This window comes from Ranitomeya imitator, chromosome 4, assembly GCF_032444005.1.
Source record: "Ranitomeya imitator isolate aRanImi1 chromosome 4, aRanImi1.pri, whole genome shotgun sequence".
NCBI classification, from domain to species: Eukaryota; Metazoa; Chordata; class Amphibia; order Anura; family Dendrobatidae; genus Ranitomeya; species Ranitomeya imitator.
The window spans coordinates 363,441,019-363,467,897 of record NC_091285.1 but is presented as its reverse complement, the minus strand read 5'-3'; the positions used below and the strand labels follow the sequence as shown (position 1 = coordinate 363,467,897).

General features: G+C 40.6%; 1 protein-coding gene across 1 annotated transcript in view; it reads left to right on the top strand.

Annotated features, from left to right (window-relative positions):
- Nucleotides 1-26,879, top strand: part of GSAP (gamma-secretase activating protein) — a 204,143-nt gene that overhangs the window by 173,878 nt on the left and 3,386 nt on the right. The window contains exons 22-30 of the mRNA XM_069765130.1: nt 5,405-5,436; nt 11,905-11,966; nt 14,353-14,448; nt 14,865-14,935; nt 19,342-19,436; nt 19,630-19,749; nt 23,231-23,292; nt 23,646-23,750; nt 24,238-24,334. Of these exons, the coding sequence (XP_069621231.1) occupies nt 5,405-5,436; nt 11,905-11,966; nt 14,353-14,448; nt 14,865-14,935; nt 19,342-19,436; nt 19,630-19,749; nt 23,231-23,292; nt 23,646-23,750; nt 24,238-24,334 (740 nt within the window). The remainder of the gene's footprint in view (nt 1-5,404; nt 5,437-11,904; nt 11,967-14,352; nt 14,449-14,864; nt 14,936-19,341; nt 19,437-19,629; nt 19,750-23,230; nt 23,293-23,645; nt 23,751-24,237; nt 24,335-26,879) is intronic.

Here is a 26,879-nt window from a genome sequence, read left to right as displayed (position 1 = left end):
GAGAGATATCTAGGCACAAAACACGAACAAGGGAATCTGATAAAGCGATAATGGAAGAATTGAGGGTAGCGGAGGCTGCACTGAATGATCTGCGCTCACAGGACACCATAGAACGTATGAAGAAGGCTCAGGAGGAGGTGAATAAGTTACACTTACGTAGAGCAGAAAGGACAAGGAATTTCCAAAGAGAGGCATTTTATGCGGAGGGAGAGAAAGTGGGTCATCTGCTGTCGGTGGTGGCATCGGCGCAAAGGGAATCGGCACATGTACATGCCCTAGAATTGGAGAATGGCAGTATTGTCACACAGGGGGCCCAAATTGTGGAAGGATTTAAGGGATTTTACAGCAAATTATATACATCACGATTGGAACAGGGAGAAGAAGGAATTGACAGGTTCCTAGAGGAGGCAGACTTGCCTAGAATAGAGACAGAGGATAGAGAATGGTTGGATAGGCCGTTTACGGTGGAGGAATTGGAGGGGGCCTTGAGATCCATGGCGGGAGGGAAGGCGCCGGGGGCGGACGGCATTCCTGTCGAACTATATGGCGACCTTGCTGAGGAGCTGATGGCTCAGTTGTTGGGGGTCTTTGAGGAGTCGCTGGAGAGAGGTATATTGCCTAATTCCATGAGGGAGGCCATTATTGTGGTCATCCCCAAACCAGACAAAAATCCACGGTTACCGGAGTCATATAGACCAATATCACTCCTAACAACAGATGTCAAGATTCTGGCTAAGGCCCTGGCGAACAGGCTGACCCGGGTGATAGAAAAAGTGGTTCATTCGGACCAATCAGGCTTTATGCCTAATAAATCAACTGCCATTAACTTGAGAAGGCTATTTCTCAATATGCAAATACCGGCTGATAATGCTGGCAGGAGAGTAGTGGTTTCCCTCGATGCACATAAGGCCTTTGATAGTATAGAATGGCAATACCTGTGGTCGGTGCTGAGTCGTTGTGGGTTTGGGCCAGTCTTTATGTCATGGGTGAGACTCCTATACTCCTCTCCGGTGGCCAAAATCAAGGTGAACAATATGATGTCAGACAGCTTTCAGCTTTTTAGAGGTACAAGGCAGGGGTGCCCGTTGTCCCCGCTACTGTTTGCTTTGGTGGTGGAACCACTGGCAGCGACTATCAGACGGTCTCAAATGGTGAAAGGGTTTTTATATGGGAAGATGGAGGAAAAAATCGCCTTATATGCAGATGACATACTGCTTTTTCTTGAGAGCTCTGGGGAACCATTGAGGAACGTAATAGCATTAATCGAGAGATTTGGGCAAATTTCAGGGCTAGTTATTAATTGGGACAAATCGAGCGTTTTGCAGGTAGATAGAGAAGTGGATTGTACAAGGGAGGTGGAAGAAGGTACAAAATTAAGGGTGGTCACTCAGTTTAAATATTTGGGATTCAAGTAGCTCTTCCCTTAACCAGATTTGAGGAACTTAATCTCGAGCCTTTAATAACTAAGATACGCACTAAGATCTCAGCTTGGAGTAAGCTAAATTTGTCGGTGGTAGGAAGAGTAAATCTCCTCAAGATGGTGGTGATGCCTCAGATCTTGTATGTCCTACATAATTCTCCGGTATGGATCCCGATGAGAACATTCCGTAAGCTGAGATCGTTATTCGGAGAGTTGGTGTGGGGAAAGAAGAGCCCGAGGATTAGGCAGGAGACTCTGCAGAGACCCAAAGATGAGGGGGGGCTTGCGTTACCCAACCCATGGTTGTACTTTCTGGCTGCACAGAGCCAACATCTTAGGGGATGGGGGAAAGGGTTAGAGGAAGAAATGGGTCACAGTAGTCTGGTGCATATCAGCGGGGTGTGGCCCTTGAGTTTGGGTCTGGAATCAGGACTATTTAGGAAATTGGGGACTGGTTGTCCCACCATGAATTTAATTCATAGAGTATGGCAGATGCTGAAGCGAATTAGGGGAATTGGGGGATTCACGGAATTTTCACCTATCTGGGATAACTCATTTCTTCAAGAATTTAACCATATGGAAGGAATGGGAGAATGGAGGGAAAAGGGCATTAGGCTATTAGGACAACTGATTCACAATGGGAGTCTTAGGTCTTATGATGCGCTTCAGCAGGAATTTCAGTTTCCGGGGTTGAAATGGTATCAATATAGGAGAGTTCAGCACGCTTTTCAGGCACAGAGGAGGAGGGGGCCCATAGTGATTCAGAAGGATCTCATGTTAGACTGTATACTAAATAATAATGGAACAAAGGGGGCTATATCGGAAGTATATGGGGATTTACTACACACAGTTTTGGAGGATTACCCGATTAAAGCTAGAGAGAAATGGGAGGCCGAACTGGGGGAAATAGACGATGACAAATGGGGGTCTATTCTGGAATACATTCCTAAATTGTCAATGAGTGAGCCTGGGAGACTGTCGTAACTGTATGTGGTTAATAGGGCCTATAGGACACCCGACTTGTTGTTCAAAGCCGGAGTGAGATTGGATTCTGAGTGCCCTAGGTGCACTCAGACTGAGGCGGGTATGCTTCACATGTTGTGGGTGTGCCCCAGGCTCTTTTCGTATTGGGTAGCAGTGTTGAACCAAATTGGGGTGCTTTATGGATGTGCGGTTCCCAGGGATCCAGTGGTTTGTATACTTGGGTATGTGGAGGAATTGTCGGCCGATGAAACTGCCAAAATGGCAATAGCTAGATTGCTCTTCGTTGCAAGGAAAGTGATTGCGAGATACTGGATTAGGGAGGAACCTCCAACCAGACGAGAGTTTGTTGCACAAGTGAATCATATTGTCCAGCTCGAAAAAAGCATCTATACCAAGAGGAATAGGATGGGATTTTTTCAAAAGCTATGGCAGCCATGGCTAAATGGGAATGATTAAGAGGTTGTGGAAAACAATGTTAATAATGCAATATGTTTGTAATAAAGAAGATCTTCTTGTGGAGGAGGGGGGGAAAGTTGGGGTTGGTTATCTGAGGGAGGGAGGGAGGGGGGAGAAGGGGTATATTTTCTTGTTAAAATAAAAAACACAAATGCACCTTGTTGTATAAGTAGATAACATTTATTATGATCAATAAAAATTTATCTGATTAAAAAAAAAAAAACATCCCAAGGAGCACTGTGTAAGTGATCATATTGAAATGGAAGGAGTATCATACCACTGCAAATCTACCAAGACCTGGCCGTCCCTCTAAAATTTCATCTCAGAAAAGGAGAAGACTGATCAGAGATGCAGCCAAGAGGCCCGTGATCACTCCGGATGAACTGCAGAGATCTACAGCTGAGGTGGGACAGTCTGTCAATTGGACAACAATCAGTCGTACACTGCACAAATCTGGCCTTTATGGAAGAGTGGCAAGAGGAAAGCCATTTCTCCAAGATATCCATAAAAAGTGTCGTTTAAAGTTTGCAACAAGCCACCTGGGAGACACACCAAACATGTGGAAGAAGGTGCTCTGGTCAGATGAAACCAAAATCAAACTTTTTGGCAATAATGCCAAACGATATGTTTGACGTAAAGGCAACACAGCTCATCACCCTGAACACACCATCCCCCTGTCAAACATGGTGGTGGCAGCATCATTGTTTGGGCCTGCTTTTCTTCAGCAGGGACAGGGAAGATGGTTAAAATTGATGGAAAGATGGATGGAGCCAAACACAGGACCGTTCTTGAAGAAAACCTTTTGGAGTCTGCAAAAGACCTGAGACTGCGACGGAGATTTGTTTTCCAACAAGACAATGATCCCAAACATAAAGGAAAAACTACAATGGAATGGTTCACAAATAAACGTATCCACGTGTTAGAATGGCCAAGTCAAAGTCCAGACCTCAATCCAATCGAGAATCTGGGGAAAGAGCTGAAAACTGTTGTTCACAAACGATCTCCATCAAACCTCACTGAGCTCGAGCTGCTTGTCGAGGAAGAATGGGCAAGAATTTCAGTCGATGTACAAAACTGATAGAGACATACCCCAAGCCACTTGCAGCTGTAATCGCAGCAAAAGGTGGCGCAACAAAGTATTAAGTTAAAGGGGCCGAATAATATTGCACGCCCCACTTTTCAGTTTTTGAAGTTCCACAAGAATGTAAAATAACCAATAAATTTCATTCAACTTCACAATTCCGTTCCACTTGTTGTTGATTCTTCACCAAAAATTTACATTTGGTATCTTTGTGTTTGAAGCATGATATGTGGGAAAAGGTTGAAAAGTTCCAGGGAGCTGAATACTTTCGCAAGGCACTGTATGGTACTTTTCATGGGTGCAATTGTGAGCGACGTTGAATGTTTTGCACTTTTTGAAAATCAGGATGAACAAACAAATCTTAATTTTGTCTCTAAATGTTTCCAATGTATTGGGAGTAGTGTTGAGCGATACCGTCCGATATTTGAAAGTATCGGTATCGGATGGTATCGGCCGATATCCGAAAAATATCGGATATCGCCGATACCGATATCCGATACCAATACAAGTCAATGGGACACAAATATCGGAAGCTATCCTGTATGGTTCCCAGGGTCTGAAGGAGAGGAAACTCTCCTTCAGGCCCTGGGATCTATATTAATGTGTAAAATAAAGAATAAAAATAAAAAATATTGATATACTTACCCTCGGACGGGCCCTGGTTGTCACCGCTGCAATCGCCAAGCTTTTCTTCCTAAGAATGAGCGCTTTAATGACCTTCGATGACGTCGCGGCTTGTGATTGGTCGCTGAGCGGTCATGTGACCGCTCACGCGACCAATCACAAGCCGCGACGTCATCGAAGGTCCTTAACGCGCTCATTCTTAGGAATGAGCGCATTAATAACCTTCGATGACGTCGCGGCTTGTGATTGGTCGCGTGAGCGGTCACATGACCGCTCAGCGACCAATCACAAGCCGCGACGTCATCGAAGGTACTTAACAAGCTCATTCATAGGAAGGAAAACATGGCGATTGCAGCGGTGACAACCAGGGCCCGTCCGAGGGTAAGTATATCAATATTTTTTATTTTTATTCTTTATTTTACACATTAATCTAAATCCCGATACCGATTCCTGATATCACAAAAATATCGGAACTCGGTATCGGAATTCCGATACCGCAAATATCGGCCGATACCCGATACTTGCGGTATCGGAATGCTCAACACTAATTGGGAGGCTTTTTACTTACGTACTGAGAATATGAATAGTTGTACATCTAATGACTCCTTGCATGTATTCTGGACATTTTTTTCCAGTAAATATAACAGGAGGGGGGTAATGATTTTTTTTTTCCTTATTTCAAGTTTTATTTGTGGATGTCCAAAATATGTAAATAGTCCCAGCATTGAAGGGGTTAATTGGATCTTTTATAATTGTGGCCTTACATGTGATATATAGCCCTTGTATATTGCTTATTACATTGCTTTTTATTAAAATAATTGCTGGTTTCACCCTTTCAGAGTACTTCAAAATAGGGACACAAAGACATATGGTAAGTAATCTGATCGGTTTTTGGTAGAAACATTTCTGAAGTTTGTTATGGCAAGAAAATAGAATATCTTTCTGTACTGGATACCATGTGCAATGGACCTTAGCAATGACCAAAACAACTCTTTTGAATGTAGGGTATTTGTGTTTAAAATGTAAATTTCCTTTGTTAGTCTCCCCAAAATGCTGTTCATGGAGTGCAGTGTGTTTGGATACATACAGTGCCTACAAGTAGTATTCAACCCCCTGCAGATTTAGCAGGTTTACACATTTGGAATTAACTTGGCATTGTGACATTTGGATTGTAGATCAGCCTGGAAGTGTGAAATGCACTGCAGCAAAAAAGAATGTTGTTTCTTTGTTTTTTTGTTTTTTTTAAATTGTGAAAAGTCTTTTCAGAGGGTCATTTATTATTCAACCCCTCAACCCACCAGAATTCTGTTTGGTTCCCCTAAAGTATTAAGAAGTAGTTCAGGCACAAAGAACAATGAGCTTCACATGTTTGGATTAATTATCTCTTTTCTGACTATTTAAGACCCTCCCCAAACTTGTGAACAGCACTCATACATGGTCAACATGGGAAAGACAAAGGAGCATTCCAAGGCCATCAGAGACAAGATCGTGGAGGGTCACAAGGCTGGCAAGGGGTACAAAACCCTTTCCAAGGAGTTGGGCCTACCTGTCTACACTGTTGGGAGCATCATCCGGAAGTGGAAGGCTTATGGAACTACTGTTAGCCTTCCACGGCCTGGACAGCCTTTGAAAGTTTCCTCCCGTGCCGAGGCCAGGCTTGTCCGAAGAGTCAAGGCTAACCCAAGGACAACAAGGAAGGAGCTCCGGGAAGATCTCATGGCAGTGGGGACATTGGTTTCAGTCAATACCATAAGTAACGTACTCCACCGCAATGGTCTCCATTCCAGACGAGCCCGTAAGGTACCTTTACTTTCAAAGCGTCATGTCAAGGCTCGTCTACAGTTTGCTCATGATCACTTGGAGGACTCTGAGACTGACTGGTTCAAGGTTCTCTGGTCTGATGAGACCAAGATCGAGATCTTTGGTGCCAACCACACACGTGATGTTTGGAGACTGGATGGCACTGCATACGACCCCAAGAATACCATCCCTACAGTCAAGCATGGTGGTGGCAGCATCATGCTGTGGGGCTGTTTCTCAGCCAAGGGGCCTGGCCATCTGGTCCGCATCCATGGGAAGATGGATAGCACGGCCTACCTGGAGATTTTGGCCAAGAACCTCCGCTCCTCCATCAAGGATCTTAAGATGGGTCATCATTTCATCTTCCAACAAGACAACGACCCAAAGCACACAGCCAAGAAAACCAAGGCCTGGTTCAAGAGGCAAAAAATCAAGGTGTTGCAGTGGCCTAGTCAGTCTCCTGACCTTAACCCAATTGAAAACTTGTGGAAGGAGCTCAAGATTAAAGTCCACATGAGACACCCAAAGAACCTAGATAACTTGGAGAAGATCTGCATGGAGGAGTGGGCCAAGATAACTCCAGAGACCTGTGCCGGCCTGATCAGGTCTTATAAAAGACGATTATTAACTGTAATTGCAAACAAAGGTTATTCCACAAAATATTAAACCTAGGGGTTGAATAATAATTGACCCACACTTTTATGTTTAAAATTTATAAAAATTTAACTGAGCAACAAAACATTTTGGTTTGTAAGATTTATGCATCTGTTAATAAATCCTGCTCTTGTTTGAAGTTTGAAGGCTCTAACTTATTTGCATTTTATTAAACCTGCTAAATCTGCAGGGGTTGAATACTACTTGTAGGCATTGTACTTACACAGTTGCAACCAAAATATACAAACTTTGTCCTGTTTGCAATGAAACAAGAGCAGTTTACAAAATGTGACAATGGGTTTCTCCAAATTCAGCACAAAACATTTAAATAAGGCAGTTTCCGAAAAAAAAGAAGCCATACTTACTAAAGTTTGCTCACAATAATGATATACTGCCAAGGCTCAGTGATTCTTTGGGGCTACTTTGCTTCCGCTGGCACTGGAAACCGGCAGCATGCGGAGAGCAAGATGCATTCAATCAAATATCAGGAATCCTAAAAGAAAACGTTCTGTTTCTGAATGAAAGCTGAAGCTTTGAAGTCGTTCGACCTTCAACAGGACAATAATTCCAAACAAACCTCAAAGTCCACCAAGATTTGTTTTTCAGAAGTCCTGAAAGATTCACCTTCTTCACCCAACTGATTGGCCATCACCATCACCTAACTTTAAACCCCATATAAAGATTTTTGGAGGAATTTGAAGAAGGCAATTGTAGCCCATAAATACAAGTATTATTGAACTAAAGGTCATTGCTCATGAGGAATGAACTAAGATTGCTCCTGAACTCTGCCAGACCCTAATGTCTGTTAATATGTCATGTGTCTGTTGTCATAACAGCCAATATACACTTTATTTAAATACGCCTGTCATGAAGGATTTTACATAAAGGTGTTTTCTTTTTCATTACTATGAAATGTAGCAATGTAATTTACTGGACAAAACACGTAGGCAGAGGTTGAAAAGTACTGCAAAGTGAAAAGGCTTCAAAATAGAAATGTTTAATAGTTTATTCATTTATGAAATGCACAATGAAAGACCAAAAGAGAAAACTAAATCCTATTAATTTTTGGAGTGACGCTCTCTGCCTTCAAAACATCATCAAAGCATCAATCCTTCTATGTAGACTTGCACTCAGTTTTTAAAGGAACTTGGCAGGGAGGTTCCTCAAAATATTATGGAAAACTAATCACAAATCTTCTGTGCATGTAGTCGTGAGGAAAACCTTCCATCTCTTCATACAATCCCAGATAGGTTTAATGTTCTTGAGATCAGGGCTCTGTGGGGGCCACATCATCACTTCCCTGGACTCCTTCTTTACCCTGAAAACGGTTCTTAATGACAGTGGTTGTATGTTTGGGGTTGTCCTGCTGCAATTACATTTTAGCCAATCAGAAGCCTCCCTAATAGTATTATATGATGAATAAGTAGTGGCCTGTATTCCTCAGCAATGAGGACACCATTAACTTCTTCACCGCCCTGCGATTTTCTGTTTTTGTTTTTTGCTCCCCTTTTTCACAGAGCCATAACATTTTTATTTTATCATCATATAGCCGGATGAGATGTACTTTTGAAGGACACCATTGGTTTATCATATCATGTTCTGAAAAACGGGAAAAAAAATTCCAAGCGCAGTGAAATAGCAAAAAATGTGCAATTCCCCAATTCTTTTTTTTTGAGGGGGAAGGTTTATTACCATGTTCACTAAATGCTAAATCTGACTTGTAATTATCATTCTCCAGATCATTATGAGTTCACAGACAAAAAACAAAGTTTGTAAGTAAAAAAAAAAAAGAAAAGTTGCCATTTTCCAAGACCTATAGGATCTATTTTTCTTGATCTGGGACTGGGTGAGGGCTTATTTTTTGAGTGCCGAGCTGACTTTTTTTATTGATACCATTTTGGGGTATATATGATGTTTTGATTGCCTCTTATTGCATTTTAGCGATATATGTGATATATCTTTCATACATGGTCTGGAGTATCACCCATTTCATAGTGTTGTTAATACTTAGAAATACAGGCAGGTGCTTATCTATCATGTAATAAAAGCAGGGAGGCATCTGATTGGCTCCAAATTTATTCTGCAGCAGGACTATGACCCAAACATACAGCCAATCTCATGAAGACCTATTTTTAGCGTAGAAGAACAATGAGTCCTTGAAGTGATGATCTTGTCCCTACTGAGCCCTGAACTCCAAGTAAACCAGTCTATGTGGGATTACATGAAGTGTTAGAAAGATTTCCTCAAGCCTTCATCGACAGCCGTTTCTCCCTTAAATGCTGCTCTCCATCTCTGACAGCAGCGTTTAAAGTGTGAAACCAGATGATGTCATTCTTCTCACCAATCCTTCCTCTGCTGCAGGTCTCTGATGGGTTGCCATGGCTCTATGCAAGCCCCCGAGGCTGCCATGACAGTGCTCCTGTGAAGACCATCCTGTTTCTGGCCTCAGAGGAGGCTGTGATTTTTACTATATACTCCTATTCTGTGGTATAGCAGTGTTTAGTATAAGTGATTGTATGATCTCGGGTTCAAGTCCGATGAGGGGACTAAAAAAAATAAAAATAAAATATTTTTAAAAATATATTCACATTAGATTCACCCCTCTTTCAACTCATTATAAACTTTATTCTATCCAGAAAGTCAGTTCCAACCCTTGGATATTTTGTAGGTCCATTGTCAACATGCTTCCCTGTTTTCCACAGCTTTTTTCCATGGTGTTTCATTCTTTTGTCATTCTTGATGGTATCCAGCCAACGGGCCTTTAATCTCTCTTGTTTCCTTTTGCCACACCACTGATTATTCGTGAGTACCAATACCTTTTCTATCTGTAATCTTTACAATGAGGCTATTGGGACTAGTTTGAGGAGCTGTGCTATAATGGATGTTATCAATGCTTTGTTGTTTGGCAGTTGCCTTAGAGCCCAATCTATTGTACTTTTCAGAAGGTTTTGTTCTGGATTCTCTTGTCCCTCACACTGCTCATGATGGTCAATGCTGGGGCTTTCATATGATAGTTCTTTATATTTTTTCCATTTCAGCTTGATGTCCTGCTGGTGAATAATTTCACTTCTCATCACAGTCTCTGGTTGTTTGTAGTGCTAAGAAAGGCTTCTTGTTACACCCTGGCAAATATTTTCCGGGTTTGTCCTTTCTTATAGGCTTCCTCGCAGTTCATGCATCACCTATTCAGGAGGTTGTTCTCGTCTTTCATGGCTTACCTTTGGAAGTCAGCATTGAGTTACCTGTCCTCATTCAACCTGCCCTTAGCCTTGGCCTCTCTCTTTCTCTTCTTACTAGCTATCTGATGGGTGGTTGCCGTTAACCAATTCCTAACATGTTTTGGATACTTGTATGACACATGCTCCTAAGCAGTTTCAATAACGATTACTTTGATTTACTGTCCACAATTTGTCATGGACCCACTCTTCCTGTCTGAATGGATTAAGTCACTTTGATTGTATACTGTGCATGGATCATATTGACATTAAACTTCTTCTGTATGGCTACATACTTGAGCAATGAGGATTTGGTGATTATACACAGTCTGTACCTAGTAGTGTTTTTGAATAAAAAAATTATCCTTTATTTTTACTGGAAAAGGATGTAGTTGATTTAGTTGATTTGACTGCTGTGTTGTCCACTTAGATATGTCAAGGTGTGGAGTTGCCCCATCTGGTGGGTAAAGGTATTGGTAATTAGAAGCTTGTCCTCAGAACAGAAGTGCCTAAGGCATTACTCTGGTTCATTGCTTTTATATAGGCCATGTCTCCTACTACTTCTACATTTTCTCCTGGGGAACAGTGAAGGCAAATCCGAACTAATAAGGACGAGGATTACGTAAGAGGGTGACTATTCATCCTTGTCTTTATTAATTCAGATTTGCCTTCACTCTTCCCCATTCAGTTGCTTGAATTATGCTGTCTTACTCAAGGGGCCCACCGTTCAGCACCATAATTGAAACATATTGATTCTGATCCATAAAGTTTAATTTTGAAGGGTTAGATTACCAGGTCTTTCCCCAACCCATTGCATTTACCATCTGCTACGGTCATGTGGCTATGCTCTGTGTTGCTACACTCCTGGCCCTAGGATGGCTATTACATATAATAAAAAGTAAAAATATTTGTATTACACTGTAGGTAAAAGTCTGTTCTATTTAAAATCTAAAATTATCACAATCAGTAAACACCATAATGAGAAAAAAAAATTGAGATGCCAGAGTTGCGTTTTTGGGTCACCCTAATTCTCTGAAAAAAAGTGCAATAAGAAGTGATAAAAATGTGTTTAGTACAAAATGGTATCAATAAAAAATAGTAGCTTGCCGTGCAAAAAAACAAGTCTGAAAATTTAAACATAACAAGTTTTGGGAAATGGCAACACAAGTAATTTTTTTTACATATATACAAATTTCAAATTATTATTATTTTTTTTTTTAAATACAAGTTTGGTATCACTGTAAGTGTGCTGAGCTGGGAAATCATGTTAAGTTATTTTCACCATACAATGTATATTGTAAAAAATTTTATAAAAACAAGCGTTTGCAAAAATTTTTACAATTCCATCACAGTTGTAGTTTTGATCGACACCATTCATTTTACCATTCAATATACTGGAAATGGGTGAAAATTCCAATTCATCCCATATAACAAGACTTCATATAGCTATGTGGGCAGAAAAATTAAAGTTATGACTTTTGGAAGAAATGAAGGAAAAAAGCGCAAAAACTGAAAATTGCTCAGCTGGAGGCGGTTAAAAGGAACCTGTCAGCAGAAATATCCATGTTATACTTCCTTTAGTTAAACATGGATATTCCTGCTGACAGGCTTTCTTTACAGCCAATACTTGGTAAGCACCTTTAAATTTATGCATTACTTTGTTATTGTAGATGGAAGAATTGTGCCTTTAAATCAAGAAGAGGACTATCTACAGAAAGATTTAATGGGACTGGTATGTATTAAGATGTGGTCACTGATAAATTGGTAGCTAGCACAATGTACATAATTATTCACTGTGTGCAACATTAAATCTATTCATGTAACTGAAAAGCTCTGTAGCGGGTCTGTCCTGTGGGGGAATACGTCCTGAAATGCACACTAGATGGCACTAGTCTCATGTTAAAATACTACTGGGTTGAATCAGAGTGGCCATCCTCACATGCTGGGAACAGGAAAGAAAAAAAAGACAATTTATTGGCCGAATAAGCTTTAATTCAACTTTTTACCAAACAAAGACCCCAAACACGACCACTTTCCCATCGGATTGCTGGTGCACAAGGCATAGTGTGTGCTGCTCAGATTGGTATGGATTCTGCTGTGCATTTAGTGCTTTACCCGTTCAAGTACCATATTCAGAAGTCGCTTGCAAGTCATTGTAAAACTGAAAAGTTCTGCCATGCCGATTTTTTTTGGGGGGGTTACGCAGCACCGTAGGATCTGCTGTGTATGGGACCCTTAGTTTCCTTTTGGAACTTTATTTTTCCTCCACATTTGTATCTGTAACACCGGATTGATCATTGCACAATACCCAACTACTCGACACAGAGAGGAAGAACACTTAATGTGCAGAACATGTATAGCACTTGGCTGCACCACATGTGATGCCCCCGGCAGCACTAACAGGGTATTATTACATAAATGCTGCACAAGTAAATCCAAGAGTCAAGGGCAGTATTGCAGTTTTCTACCATTCCACCTTACATTTTTCTTTTATGGCTATGACACATTATATATTGTTTTTTGAGGGATAAGCTGTATTTTTTTACATTTTGAGAACACACTATGCAGCCAAGCAGACAAAAAAAAGTAAAAAAAGAAAGAAAAAAAAAAAGGATGGCTCTTGGAAAGTTGAAATGAAAGACAATCTGAGAAATAATGTTGACAGGTCCAAGAAGGGTGAAAATAAATGTGCAAAAAAGTAGATTAAAAAATATATATATTTTAAATAATGTAGTATATTAAAAACTTCAAATTATCCTTCAAAAACAATATATATATAATGTGTTGAAACCATAAAAGAATAGAATGTAAGGTGGAATGGGGGAAAACCACAATATTGCCCTTGACTTTTGACTTTGAGCAGCATTCACAATTAACTGATAACTTTTTTTCTATGTGACAGTATAACTATATTATTTATCTTTTTTTCCTTTTTTGTTAATGGAGCGATTTGAGAGCTTTTTTTTTCAGAATGAGCTGTAGTTTTATTGGTAACACACTTTTTGATAACTTTATATTTTTATTGGGGGCAAATGCATGGTTAGGCACACAGAACAAAGAAAAAAGATGTGTAACGGATGGTCTTAGGGGTAGAGCTCTGGATAATGTAGTAATAATAACTTGAGAATTTTTGCAGAAAATTATATAATGTTAAAAGATATATGTAAAGCTTAAAGGAGTTTTCTGGTATTTAAAAAAACCTCCTATTCTCAGGTGCAATTTGTTAAAGGGAACCTGTCACCCCCAAAATCGAAGGTGAGCTAAGCCCACCAGCATCAGGGGCTTATACTCACCCAGGGGCAGTCCCGGTCCGGTCCGATGGTTGTCGCGGTCCGGTCCGGCGCCTCCTATCTTCTTGTCTTCACACCACAGCTCCGGCACAGGCGTACTTTGTCTGCCCTGTCGAGGGCAGAGCAAAGTACTGCAGTGCGCAGGCGCCGGGGCTCTCTGACCTTTCCCGGCGCACTGCAGTACTTTGCTCTGCCCTCAACAGCCGGAGCCGCAGCGTGAAGACAAGAAGAGGACGTCATCGTAAGAAGATGGGAGGCCCCGGACCGCATCGGGACCGCCCCTGGGTGAGTATAATCTAACCTCTTTTTCTCATCTTTCAGCATACATCGGGGGCTTATTTACAGCATTCCAGAATGCTGTACATAAACCCCTGATGCTGGTGGGCTTAGCTCATCGTCGATTTTGGGGGTGACAGGTTCCCTTTAAAAGAAAAAAAAAAATAGAAAAGCCTCCTGTTTTATTTATACAAGAGTCCAGTGCATCACATCGACAGCGCTGCGGCCAGTCAGTGGGTGGCTTGTGCTATCACCTTGAGCATGGCGGCTGAGCTCCATAATTGGCTGCGATTTGATGTCAGCGCTGCAGAAACTGACAGGCACTGGCAGCAATGGCGCAGACTGAGCGCTGGACACACACAATGCAAGTAAAGCACAGATAGTGTTTTTCTTTTTTTTACATAAACTGCACCTGGGGGATGAAAAGGGGGTAGAGGTGTGGGGTGTGGTTTCTAAAACCAAACAACCACTTTAAACAATTCTATATGCAGCCTGTATTTGATATGTACACGTAGAGGAGTCATTCATTAGTAGATTCTGCTTCTTTTATAGATGATGGTGAAATTAAAAGATCATTTATCACAACATTTACATCATGTTGCGAAAAACAAGATTGACAAAATTGTATTGAATTTTCTCTGTAAACAGGTAACTGTCCATTTATGTACATAATTAACAAATCATAATGTGTTATTCATGCTGTTTTCCCAACATAAAAACTACATTAAGTTGCTTAATCGACTGATGTGGTCTATAGACAGAGCGTTTGTTATACTGTCTTGGCTGTAACAAGGTTTCAATATCAATTTTTAGCAAAATTTTGTCAAGAAGAAATGTATCTCTGATCTGACCCTTCTTCTTTTGTACATCAATGATTTGTATTTAACCTTTAATTGTTTGAAAATAATTACCATGTGAACACCAGGGAATTAATTTTTTTATGAAAAATGTTATTAATAATGGCAACAAATGTATAATTTGTCTCCATCTGAATTATTAAAGACATTTCTATAGTATGTGATGTGAATGACAAATGGATGTAATGATTTCTACTTGATGTGCAGCTGGACTTGGTGTGCCAGATTTTGGAGGCTATTTGGAGAAAGCATGGCCTTGATCATAGCGTTTTATGTTTGTAAGTATACACATATTCTTATTTTATTATTTTCCCCCACACAATTATGATTTTTTTTTCTTTTAATGTATTAGATTATTAGATAGAATTCTTAAAGGGACACTGTCACCTGAATTTGGAGGGAACAATCTTCAGCCATGGAGGCGGGGTTTTGGGGTTTTTGATTCACCCTTTCCTTACCTGCTGGCTGCATGCTGGCTGCAATATTGGATTGAAGTTCATTCTCTGTCCTCCATAGTACACGCCTGCGCTGTGCAAGATTGCCTTGTGCAGGCGTGTACTACGGAGGACAGAAAATGAACTTCAATCCAATATTGCAGCCAGCATGCAGCCAGCAGGCAAGGAAAGGGTGAATCAAAAACCCCAAAACCCCGCCTCCATGGCTGAAGATTGTTCCCTCCAAATTCAGGTGACAGTGTCCCTTTAATAGACAAAAATAAAATTAATATATTATTGATTACTTAGTTTTATCATTATGTCTAGTTACATTTGTGGTTCATTATTCTATATCATGTTTTGTTATCGTAGTATATCTCATAAAGAACTACATTGTAAATTGCATTTATGATTATTTATTTACTTGGCATTTCTAACACATGATTAATTTATATTCGTTATATGATATGATCTTTACTGGGATCTCATAATAGAAATACTCATGTACATGGTATTGGGTATAGACATTTTATTGAACATTTTTTAGTGAATTTAATAATTTGTATTCCATTTATATTCATGAGTTGTACAATATATTTGTTTACATGTTATATTTTATGTACTTTATGCATGATTAGTGATATTAATTATGAATTATAAGGATTTAATACTGGAGATTATTTATCGATTTAGATATATCTAATATAACTATTTCTGAGTTATTACAAAGGTTCCCCATTTTATACTATCTAATGTGTTCCGACTGAATGCATGGACAATTCTTCTGTGTCCATAGGCTTAGAGTTGGTGCACACGGTCAGTAATTGGCAGCGCATGTCCGCTGCGTCCAAAGCGCTGCCGTCTATTGAATGCAGGTGAATCTGCATGTGATCACTGCGTCCAATACATTGTATGGGTGAGATTCATCTTGCCAAGACTTGCATCACCGCAAAAGAAATAGACATGCTGCGGTCCAGAAAGACGCGCCGCATGTCCGTCTCCGCAGGGAAGCCAGAGGCGTCCGTGCACGCATAGTGGACATGGGAGTTCTTGAAATCCCATCCACTATGCTGTAACATCTGGATGCTGCACAAGTACACCGCGTCCAACCTGCAGCGATTACTGATCTTGTGCACATACCCTTAGGCTATGTTCATATGCAGCGTTTTTTTCTCATGAACACACTTGGTTTTTTTTTCCCTGACCGAATTTGTGAGCTGCACTGTTTTTATGAATCTACAGCATCAATTCTTTCAGCGTTTTGGCAGCATTTTTTCATCCATACAGAGCAAACAGAATGTGAAAAAATGCTACACAAAACTCAACCTTGTTTTTTGCAGCGTTTTTAGTGAATAAAACTAGCTTTATTAAACATGTACTGTAGACAAAGCAAACTTGTAATCTGCTCCCCAAAAACACTGCCAAAATGCTGAAAAACTGGAGTTTTCCTTTCTTCCTTTTGATATAGTATTTTGAATATGATTTACCTATTATTTTGTCCTTAATTATATACCGTATTTTTCAGAAAATAAGACTTACCCTAAATTTAGAGAAGGAAAATAAGAACAAAAAATTTTAATGTGAAAATTGGGTTCGTCTTATAGTTCTGATTTAGCTTTAGGCGAGGTGCCATGGAGGAGCAGGATCACAGGAGGCAGGGTCACTGCTACAGAGAGGCGGCAGGAGTGGGACGATGCTGCAGGCCCTTGGCTTTGAGGAGCGAATATAATTGAGCCAAGATTTCAATCTGAGAATGCGCCAACATGAGTAGCCATTTTTCTGAAGCTCACTGCCGGGATATCAATGTGCAGAGCGGAGATTCTGCTCCTACCCTGCAACGCTGACATTCACAGCCAGGACACCTCTCCTCCCAGCCCAGGGCCCGCAGCATTGCCCTACTCCTGCTGCAGCTTTCTGCCTCCTGCCGACCCACCTCCCTCACTGTAAGCTACATGCGGACTATAAGACGCACACCCATTTTCCTCCCAAATTTTTCTTGGGAAAATTGCATTTTATAATAAAAAAAAATGGTTCCTCCTTATGCATTGCATTCAAATTCTGATACAGTGCGGTGCTATTTTTCCCTGTACATTTTTTTTTTAATAACCGGTTTGTAAGTAGAAGACGTGTATGTACATTTGCTGTGTGTATAAACTTGACATTGGACCATTCAAATACAGAGATCAACTTTTTGCATACCATCATAAAAACTCAAAATGGTTCAATCCAGACAGCTGTGTATTGGACACCAATTGACTGGCCTTATACCTCAGGTGGGACAGCGTCCACCCAAAACACATTAAAAGGTTCATTGTCTACAGCCAGGCTGTCCGATATAATCGTATCTGTTCCAACCTGACAGACACGGATGAATATTTAACTCATCTTAAAAAGACATTTTTAAACCAAGGCTACCACCCCACCTCCATTGATGATCAGATCAATTGAGCCACAAGGATCCCTAGAAGTCAATTACTTCAATATGGAGAAAAAGTGGAAAATGATCGCGTACCTCTAGTGGTGACCTACAGCCCACAGCTTGAAGTGCTCAGAAAAACTGCCAAACAACTTCACCACATCTTACACAAAGGTGACCGGCTAAAAATAATGTTCAAATACCCTCCCTTGCTTTGCTGCAGATAACCTCCAAATTGAAGAAATATTGGGATCAGAAGATCAATGCCCTCTGATACACCAAGAGGAGAACCTATCCTTGCAATGTTAAGAGTTGCAAAACATGCACCCATGTAATGACCACAGAGCAGCTACAGATCCGCAATGCACAGCAGGACTACACGATTCCTGGGACATTCACATATTCCTCTTTCAATGTGGTGAACTTAATTTATTGAAGAAACAGGACAGAAACTGAGAGCATGGATGAGTTCCCATCGATTCACGATTACAGACAAGAAAAAATTCTACCTGTGGCCAAACATTTCTGTGGCCCAGTACACATCCTAAACAATATAACAGTTGTTATTTTAAAAGGCAACTTCAAATCACAAAAAACATCAATGGGTCTGTGAACAAAAATGTATGACAGTCTTTGATACCCTTCACACAGGACTAAATATATCACAAGGATTTATAATTTATGACTTCCTACAAGATCTGCTCCAGAGACAGTGAGGGCATCAGGTCTCTGATCTTACATGGATATTGGGACAATAAAACTTTCAAAACAGACATATAGTCAGCTCACCTGAATGTAGGCTACTCCTCATCTGTTCCTGCACGGAAAGGTTTGAGCAAACGATCCACAAAACAAAGTAAGTTGAATCCAGCAGGATTGAAGTAAAACCAGTCTCTATTTATTTCTTCATTAAAAATATGGTACACCACTCCAAAATATGAAACATATGAATATTTCACAGCATGTCACGCAAAATATCAAAGTATAGCAGCGTTATTCCGACGCGTTTCGACCGAAGTCTTAATCATGGCATGAAGAAATAAATACAGACTGGTTTTAACTTCAATCCTGCTGGATTCAACTTTTTTTTGTGAATAAAACTTTCACACCACTTATCGAAGCTAATGAAGGATTCACTCTCTGAGCTCAGTTAATTTATATGTCCATTTACTATGTCAGGTCTCTGCTCTTTTTGTGAATATATTTGTTTCTTCAGATACTTTATTATACCACATCTGATGATGAGACGTAAGAAGTCTCAAAAGCTTGCTTTGTAACATGACATATTTTATTTTTGTTAAAAAGTATCATAACTACATAACTACAAGATTATTTTTTTCTCCCATGGAGAACAATCTTTTTTTCAACTGGCTAAGGCTACTTTCACACTAGCGTCAGGCTCGGCCCGTCGCAGTGCGTCGAGCCGAGGTTACCGACGCTAGCAGTGAATGTGCCGCACAACGGGGAGGTGGGGGAGGAGTTCCGGCCGCACATGCGCGGTCGGAAATGGCGGTCCGCCACAACACGGCGCAACCGTCGCACAACGGTTGCGACGTCTGTCAATGCGTCGCAATGCGTTGCTAATGTTAATCTATCTGGCAAAAACGCATCCTGCAGACAACTTTGCAGGATGCGTTTTTTCCCCTAAACGACAGCCTAACACGGTAGCAAAACCTTTTTTTTACTTTAAACTGCTAAACCTGCCTACAGTGATATGGAAAAAGTAGCTGCCGTTTTAAAATGCCCTACAGTATTGCACACTGGAATCTGGGTAAACAAATGTATTCATGAAACTTTTTTAGCAATGTTTTTAATATTTTAAATTCTAATTTAGGAATGGAAATGGAAATTCTTCAGAGTATTTTGCTTTTCATGTCATGTGCCGAATTACAGACGCTGCAACCAGAATGTGCATGCCGTTACCTCCTGGTAAGTGTTCACACTTCGCAAGCACTGGCTGTGGTGTATGTTCCCATTTTTTAAGCTTATATATAATGAATCCACTGCTACTCATGGTACATGCATACTGATTTTTTGGGGCGGGGGGGGGGGGGAGGGGGCACAAAAAACCTGAGTGGCTCCGTAGTATGGTAATTTTTTTTCTAAACTCTTATTATTTCAGGTTTCCACACATTGCACCTTGCTCTAGCAGTGCGCTGCCTCCCTCTAGGAAACTTGCTTCAATACATTGATGCCGGAGTCTTGACCTTAACAGAAACTTTTGTTGTTAAACTACTCAAAGGTAAATTCAATTGGTATGGAGCCACATTATTCCCAATGATGCCGTGGTTTTTGTCTTGTTTTTTTTTATCCTTTTCACCAAACCTTTAGTACCCCCATGCAATGTATGGATACCGTATGTTTCATGTTGCAAGGAAAAAAATATATATATATATATACCGTATATATATATATATATATATATATATATATATATGTTTATATATATGTATATGTATATATATATATATATATATATATATATATGTATATATATATAAAATGCATGCAAATATACAGCGGGTGAAAAAAGTATTGAACACATCACCAGTTTTCTAAGTAAATACTGTATATTTCTAACTGTTGTAGTGAAATCAAAGTCTCATCAGAAGTCGGTAACAACACATCCAATTCACACAGGCAAAGAAATCATACCATAGATGTCCATAAATTATGTGTAATAATGAGAAATGATACAGGGAAAAAGTATTGAATTCATGAAGAAAGAAGTGCAAAAAGCTGTAAAAAGTCATGACACTAGCTGAAATCTATCCGTAATTAGAAAGTGATCCTGCCACTTAGTGAGAAATAATATCAGCTAGTTGTACTGATCGCCTATAAAAAGGCGTCTCATTACCAAAGTGCCACAAAAGAAACATCACATTATGGGTAAAACCAGTGAGCTGTCTCAAAACCTTCGCAACCTTAAGGTTACAAAACATACTGATGGCATTGGGTACAGAAGAATTTCTAAACTACTGAAAGTTTCATTAAGTACTGCTGGTGCCATAATCTGGAAGTGGAAAGAATATTATTTCACTATAAACCAGCGATGACCAGGTGCTCCCCACAAGATTTCAGGCAGAGGAGTGAAACGAATTATCAGAAGAGTTGTCAGAAACTAAGGACCACCTGTGGACAGCTACAGAAAGACCTGGCACCGGCAAATACAATTGTTTCAAAAATAAGTAATGCACTCACCCTCCATGACCTGTATGCACGCTCACCACACAAGACTCTATTGCTGAACAAAAAGCATGTTCAAGTGCGTTAAATTTTGCTCAACAACATTTAGACAAGCCTGTGAAATACTGGGAGAATATAGTCTAGTCATATAAGACCAAAATTAAACTCTTTGGATGCCATAATACACACCCTGTTTGGAGGCCAAAAGGCACTGTACATCACCCCAAAAACACCATACCAACAGTGAAATTTGGAGATGGGAACATCATTGTGTGGGGCTTTTTTTCTGCATACGGCATTGGCAAACTTCAAATAATTACATAGTAACATAGTTAGTAAGGCCGAAAAAAGACATTTGTCCATCCAGTTCAGCCTATATTCCATCATAATAAATACCCAGATCTACGTCCTTCTACAGAACCTAATAATTGTATGATACAATATTGTTCTGCTCCAGGAAGACATCCAGGCCTCTCTTGAACCCCTCGACTGAGTTCGCCATCACCACCTCCTCAGGCAAGCAATTCCAGATTCTCACTGCCCTAACAGTAAAGAATCCTCTTCTATGTTGGTGGAAAAACCTTCTCTCCTCCAGACGCAAAGAATGCCCCCTTGTGCCCGTCACCTTCCTTGGTATAAACAGATCCTCAGCGAGATATTTGTATTGTCCCCTTATATACTTATACATGGTTATTAGATCGCCCCTCAGTCTTTTTTCTAGACTAAATAATCCTAATTTCGCTAATCTATCTGGGTATTGTAGTTCTCCCATCCCCTTTATTAATTTTGTTGCCCTCCTTTGTACTCTCTCTAGTTCCATTATATCCTTCCTGAGCACCGGTGCCCAAAACTGGACACAGTACTCCATGTGCGGTCTAACTAGGGATTTGTACAGAGGCAGTATAATGCTCTCATCATGTGTATCCAGACCTCTTTTAATGCACCCCATGATCCTGTTTGCCTTGGCAGCTGCTGCCTGGCACTGGCTGCTCCAGGTAAGTTTATCATTAACTAGGATCCCCAAGTCCTTCTCCCTGTCAGATTTACCCAGTGGTTTCCCATTCAGTGTGTAATGGTGACATTGATTCCTTCTTCCCATGTGTATAACCTTACATTTATCATTGTTAAACCTCATCTGCCACCTTTCAGCCCAAGTTTCCAACTTATCCAGATCCATCTGTAGCAGAATACTATCTTCTCTTGTATTAACTGCTTTACATAGTTTTGTATCATCTGCAAATATCGATATTTTACTGTGTAAACCTTCTACCAGATCATTAATGAATATGTTGATAATAATAATAATTGAAGTATGAATGGACAAAGGTAACTAAACATTCGTGATAAAAATCTGCTGCCATCAACCAGGATGTTGAAGATGAAATGAGGGTGGACATTTTAGCAAGAAAATTACCCAAACACACAGCCAAGGAAACTCTCAATTGGTTTCAGAGAAAGAAAATAAAGCCGCTAGAGTTGTCCAGCCAATCACCTAACCTGAATCCAATAGAACATTTATGGTATTTGGCCCATATCACAACTGAGCAATGCATGCAACTAGTTTCTCCATACAGGAGGCGTCATGAAGCTGCCATGGGCTTTTGTAGGAAGAATTAAATTTCAGTAAGCATGTTGAATACTTTTTCCCCTGTGTAATTTCTCATTATTAGACATAACTTAATTTATAGACATCTATTGTTTGATTTCTTTGCCTGTGTGGATTCGGATGGATTGTGACCGACATCTGCTGAGAATTTCGTGTCGATAGCACCTTTAGAAATGTATTTACTTACAAAATTGGTGATGTGTTCAGTACTTATTTCACCAGCTGTGTGTTTCTATATGTGTATTCTTTGTACTAAAAATGCATATTCAGTTAGCTGGGATAGCATTTTTGTTAAGAGAAAAAAAAGAGAAAAAAGTACACTGTTGGAGAGTATATACATTTAAATTGTGTATTAAAGGGATAATCCAGCACTTTTTAAAAAAAAAATTCTCATGGAGCTAAGAACTGAAAGGCAGGTAATTGCTAACTATCTGCTTGTTCTGTCTGGCGCTGGCTCAGAGTGATCACAGACTGCTCCTGCCGGCAATTCTGCTGCTCCACATCAACAGAGCAGCTCTCCCTCTTCCAGTCTGCTCTTGTTGATGGGGCGTGACTCCTGACTGTCACGCTGATTGACAGCCAGATTTAGTTAGCGGAGAGCCAGCGCCAATCAATCAATATAATATCGGCACTGTCACCCCATCAAAAGCGCAGGGGGAAAAGAAGCTGCTGCTCTGTCAGCGTCTCGTCACCAGAAGCAGCAGAATCGCTGTCAGGAGCAGTCTGTGAGCACCCTGACCCAGCAAAGATCTGTGAAGGGCAGAACAGGCCGGTAGTTAGCAACTACTTACCTGTAAGTTATTGGGCTCATAAGGAAAAAATGAAAGGGTCCCTGATATCCCTTTTAACTTTTTGCTTTGTCCCTGGTGAAGGTGGTGCGCATCTCGGATTAACGTGTCTCTATGTGCATTGAGTATTGGTTTCTTTACAGAACTGGATGATAATGAAAAAAATGAAAACCTGAAGTGTAGCATAATTCTGCGACTACCAGAGGTATGTTGTCTGCTATGAAGCTGTATCTTGCAGTAGGAAGATTATCAATCTATTTTCTTCTACAAACTGCATTAGGTAAAATATAATGTGACATTTTCCTTCTAGTAGAATTGTATATTTTTATTTCTGATAAAGATGCGGTCTGGACAATATAAAATGCATTTTTATGATAGGAGACTGAGTGAGTCTGGGACATGTGGCTCCAGGATTTCCTTTTCCATCATATAAACCCACTTAGTGTCGGGAAATCCTACTGTACATACTCAATGTTGAGCTGTGACCCTCTCATACACCGGACACGGGAGAACATTCCACATGATCACATTCATTGTTATTTTTTTCATCTCATCCAGAAATTTCCTGAAAAGATCCATAACTTGTGGGATCATGCCATCAGCAATAACGTCATTGCTATGAAGTATGTGAAAAAGCTGCTGTTCAGGCTTAACCAAAAGGAGGTGAGCAAGAGAATAGTTCTGACGAAAAATAACTTTACCAACTATGTGACTTAAGATGGTTGAAGACAAAGCAGAAAACCAATTCCAATGTTGAAATAAAGTCTTAGATAGATAGTATCTCCAAGATACTATCCCAATATGTAGTAGGTATAATAATAATATTAGCAAATGCCTCCAATTAGGAATCCAGTATAGTTCTTCTGATTCGCTATGTTGCTTACCCAATGTACAGGGCATTGCAGTAGCTTAAGCGTCCATGGTTACGACCACTAACAACTATTTAATGAACTGTTAGTATATCAGTGGTCGTAACCATGGATACCTAAGCTGCTGCAATGCCCTGCACATGGCGCTAGCAGCATAGCAAATCAGAAGAACTACTCTACTTTTCTTGAAGATGGGAATACCCCTTTAAGTTTAGTTCTTTATTAGTATCATTAAGTCATGATAATGTTTCTGTTTCATATTGTTATTTATTTTTTTCCAGGTTACTTCGCATTCACCGGCTGAGCGATCTCCACTGTACATTAACTTTCTACCACTGAATTATTTAATAATGATGCTATCAGAAGTGGAAGATAGAGGTATCGTTCATGTTCACTGTGATGTTCATCCTGCAGATTTGCAGAGTCCACATATTAGAGGAAATGCTGCAGGGGAAGTGTTTGCCTAAGAGCAGTAACTGCTGCTTGCCAGGGGGTGAGATTCCAGAACCCCCACTGACTTCATTGGGCACAAATCCCAGCAGCATGTGAAGATTAGCTTTATTTTGCAAAAGCAAAAGATAATGGAGAAAAGGTTGTTATAAAACTGAAGATAATGAGATTTATTAGTACAGAATATAGTTATTGATGAGATTTCACCAAGCATGATCACCTTACTTCCCACAATCCGGCGCCTTCACTTCTCAGGAAACTTCTTGAACCACTTTTTCCGATAACTTCAATAAAAGTAATTGAGACATTAACCACAGAAATTAAAAATAGAACCATCTTTAGTAAAGTACTTTTACTCCTGGATTAAAAATGGGTCACTCCCAGGTTAGAGCAGCGTCACATGTGCATCTAGCTGCGGAGTCTGAAATTCTTTCAGCAGGGCCGGTTTTAGACAAAGTGGCTGTGGGCAAACATTAATAGTTGAGTCCCAAATGCTAATATTTGTACCATCACAAAAAACATTTAGGGTGCAAGCTGAATTCAGGCCATTAAACGAGCACCAATCGACTATTCAAGTCGTTCTGCACTTGTTTACCGGCCTCTTTACACAGGCTGACAAAGAATGATGGGGTACAGCGAGCACTAATCAATCGCTCTGTTCCCATCCATATTCTCACGGTATCGGAAACACAACTCCTGATAACACAGGGCGATGCGCTGCTGAAAACAAACATGATGTACAAAAACTGGATGCCACTTCTGAAGAAATATTAAGAGATTACAGTGCAGACACAGTGACTTGCAGGTGACCACCTTTCCCATGGAATCCTACACTTTTCCTGGCCCCTGCAGCCCACTACTTACAGTATGGAGCCCCAACAATCCCCTCTACAAGTACTTATACAGTGCAATAAATAAACCCCACATACTCTCCTATGAGTCCACGGCACAGTCCTCGTTTGAGCACGGGAGCAGCGACATGGTGACATTATCACTCCACCTGCTCCAGGATGTGGACCTGCTCCAGGATGTGGACGTGCTGTGCATGCGCCCAGAGTTCAGCAGGCCACAGGTGTAAAGCAACCTGGCGCTTACAGAACAGTGAGAGGTAACGCAGGAGCACCATGTCTCTGTTCTACCAGTTATTTACTGTGCATGCCGATATACAGTACAGAGCAAAAGTTTGGACACACCTCATTTAAACATTTTTCTGTATTTTCATGACTATGAAAATTGTACATTCACACTGAAGGCATCAAAACTATGAATTAACACATGTGGAATTATATACTTAACAAAAAAGTGTGAAACAACTGAAATTATGTCTTATATTCTAGGTTCTTCAAAGTAGCCACCTTTTGCTTTGATGACTGCTTTGCACACTCTTGGCATTCTCTTGATGAGCTTCAAGAGGTAGTCACCGGAAATGGTTTTCACTTCACAGGTGTGCCCTGTCAGGTTTAATAAGTGGGATTTCTTGCCTTATAAATGGGGTTGGGACAATCATTTGTGTTGAGCAGAAGTCTGGTGGATACACAGCTGATAGTCCTACTGAATAGACTGTTAGAATTTGTATTATGGCAAGAAAAAAGCAGCTAAGTAAAGAAAAACGAGTGGCCATCATTACTTTAAGAAATGAAGGTCAGTCAGTCCGAAAAATTGGGCAAACTTTGAAAGTGTCCCCAGGCGCAGTGGCAACAACCATCAAGCACTACAAAAAAACTGGCTCACATGAGGACCGCCCCAGGAAAGGAAGACCAAGAGTCACCTCTGCTTCTGAGGATAAGTCTATCCGAGCCACCAGCCTCAGAAATCGCAGGTTAACAGCAGCTCAGATTAGAGACCAGGTCAATGCCACACAGAGTTCTAGCAGCAGACACATCTTTACAACAACTGTTAAGAAGAGACTTTGTGAAGCAGGCCTTCATGGTAAAATAGCTGCTAGGAAACCACTGCTAAGGACAGGCAACAAGCAGAAGAGACTTGTTTGGGCTTAAGAACACAAGGAATGAACATTAGACCAGTGGAAATCTGTGCTTTCTCTACATGCCTGATTCCCACCGTGAAGCATGGAGGAGGAGGTGTGATGGTGTGGGGGTGCTTTGCTGGTGACACTGTTGGGGATTTATTCAATATTGAAGGCATACTGAACCAGCATGGCTACCACAGCATCTTGCAGCGGCATGCTATTCCATCCGGTATGCGTTTAGTTGGACCATCATTTATTTTTCAATAGGACAATGACCCCAAACACACCTCCAGGCTGTATAAGGGGTATTTGACCAAGAAGGAGAGTGTTGGGGTGCTACGCCAGATGACCTGGCCTCCAGAGTCACCAGACCTGAACCCAATCGAGATGGTTTGGGGTGAGCTGGACCGCAGAGTGAAGGCAAAAGGGCCAACAAGTGCTAAGCATCTCTGGGAACTCCTTCAAGATTGTTGGAAGACCATTCCCAGAGACTACCTCTTGAAG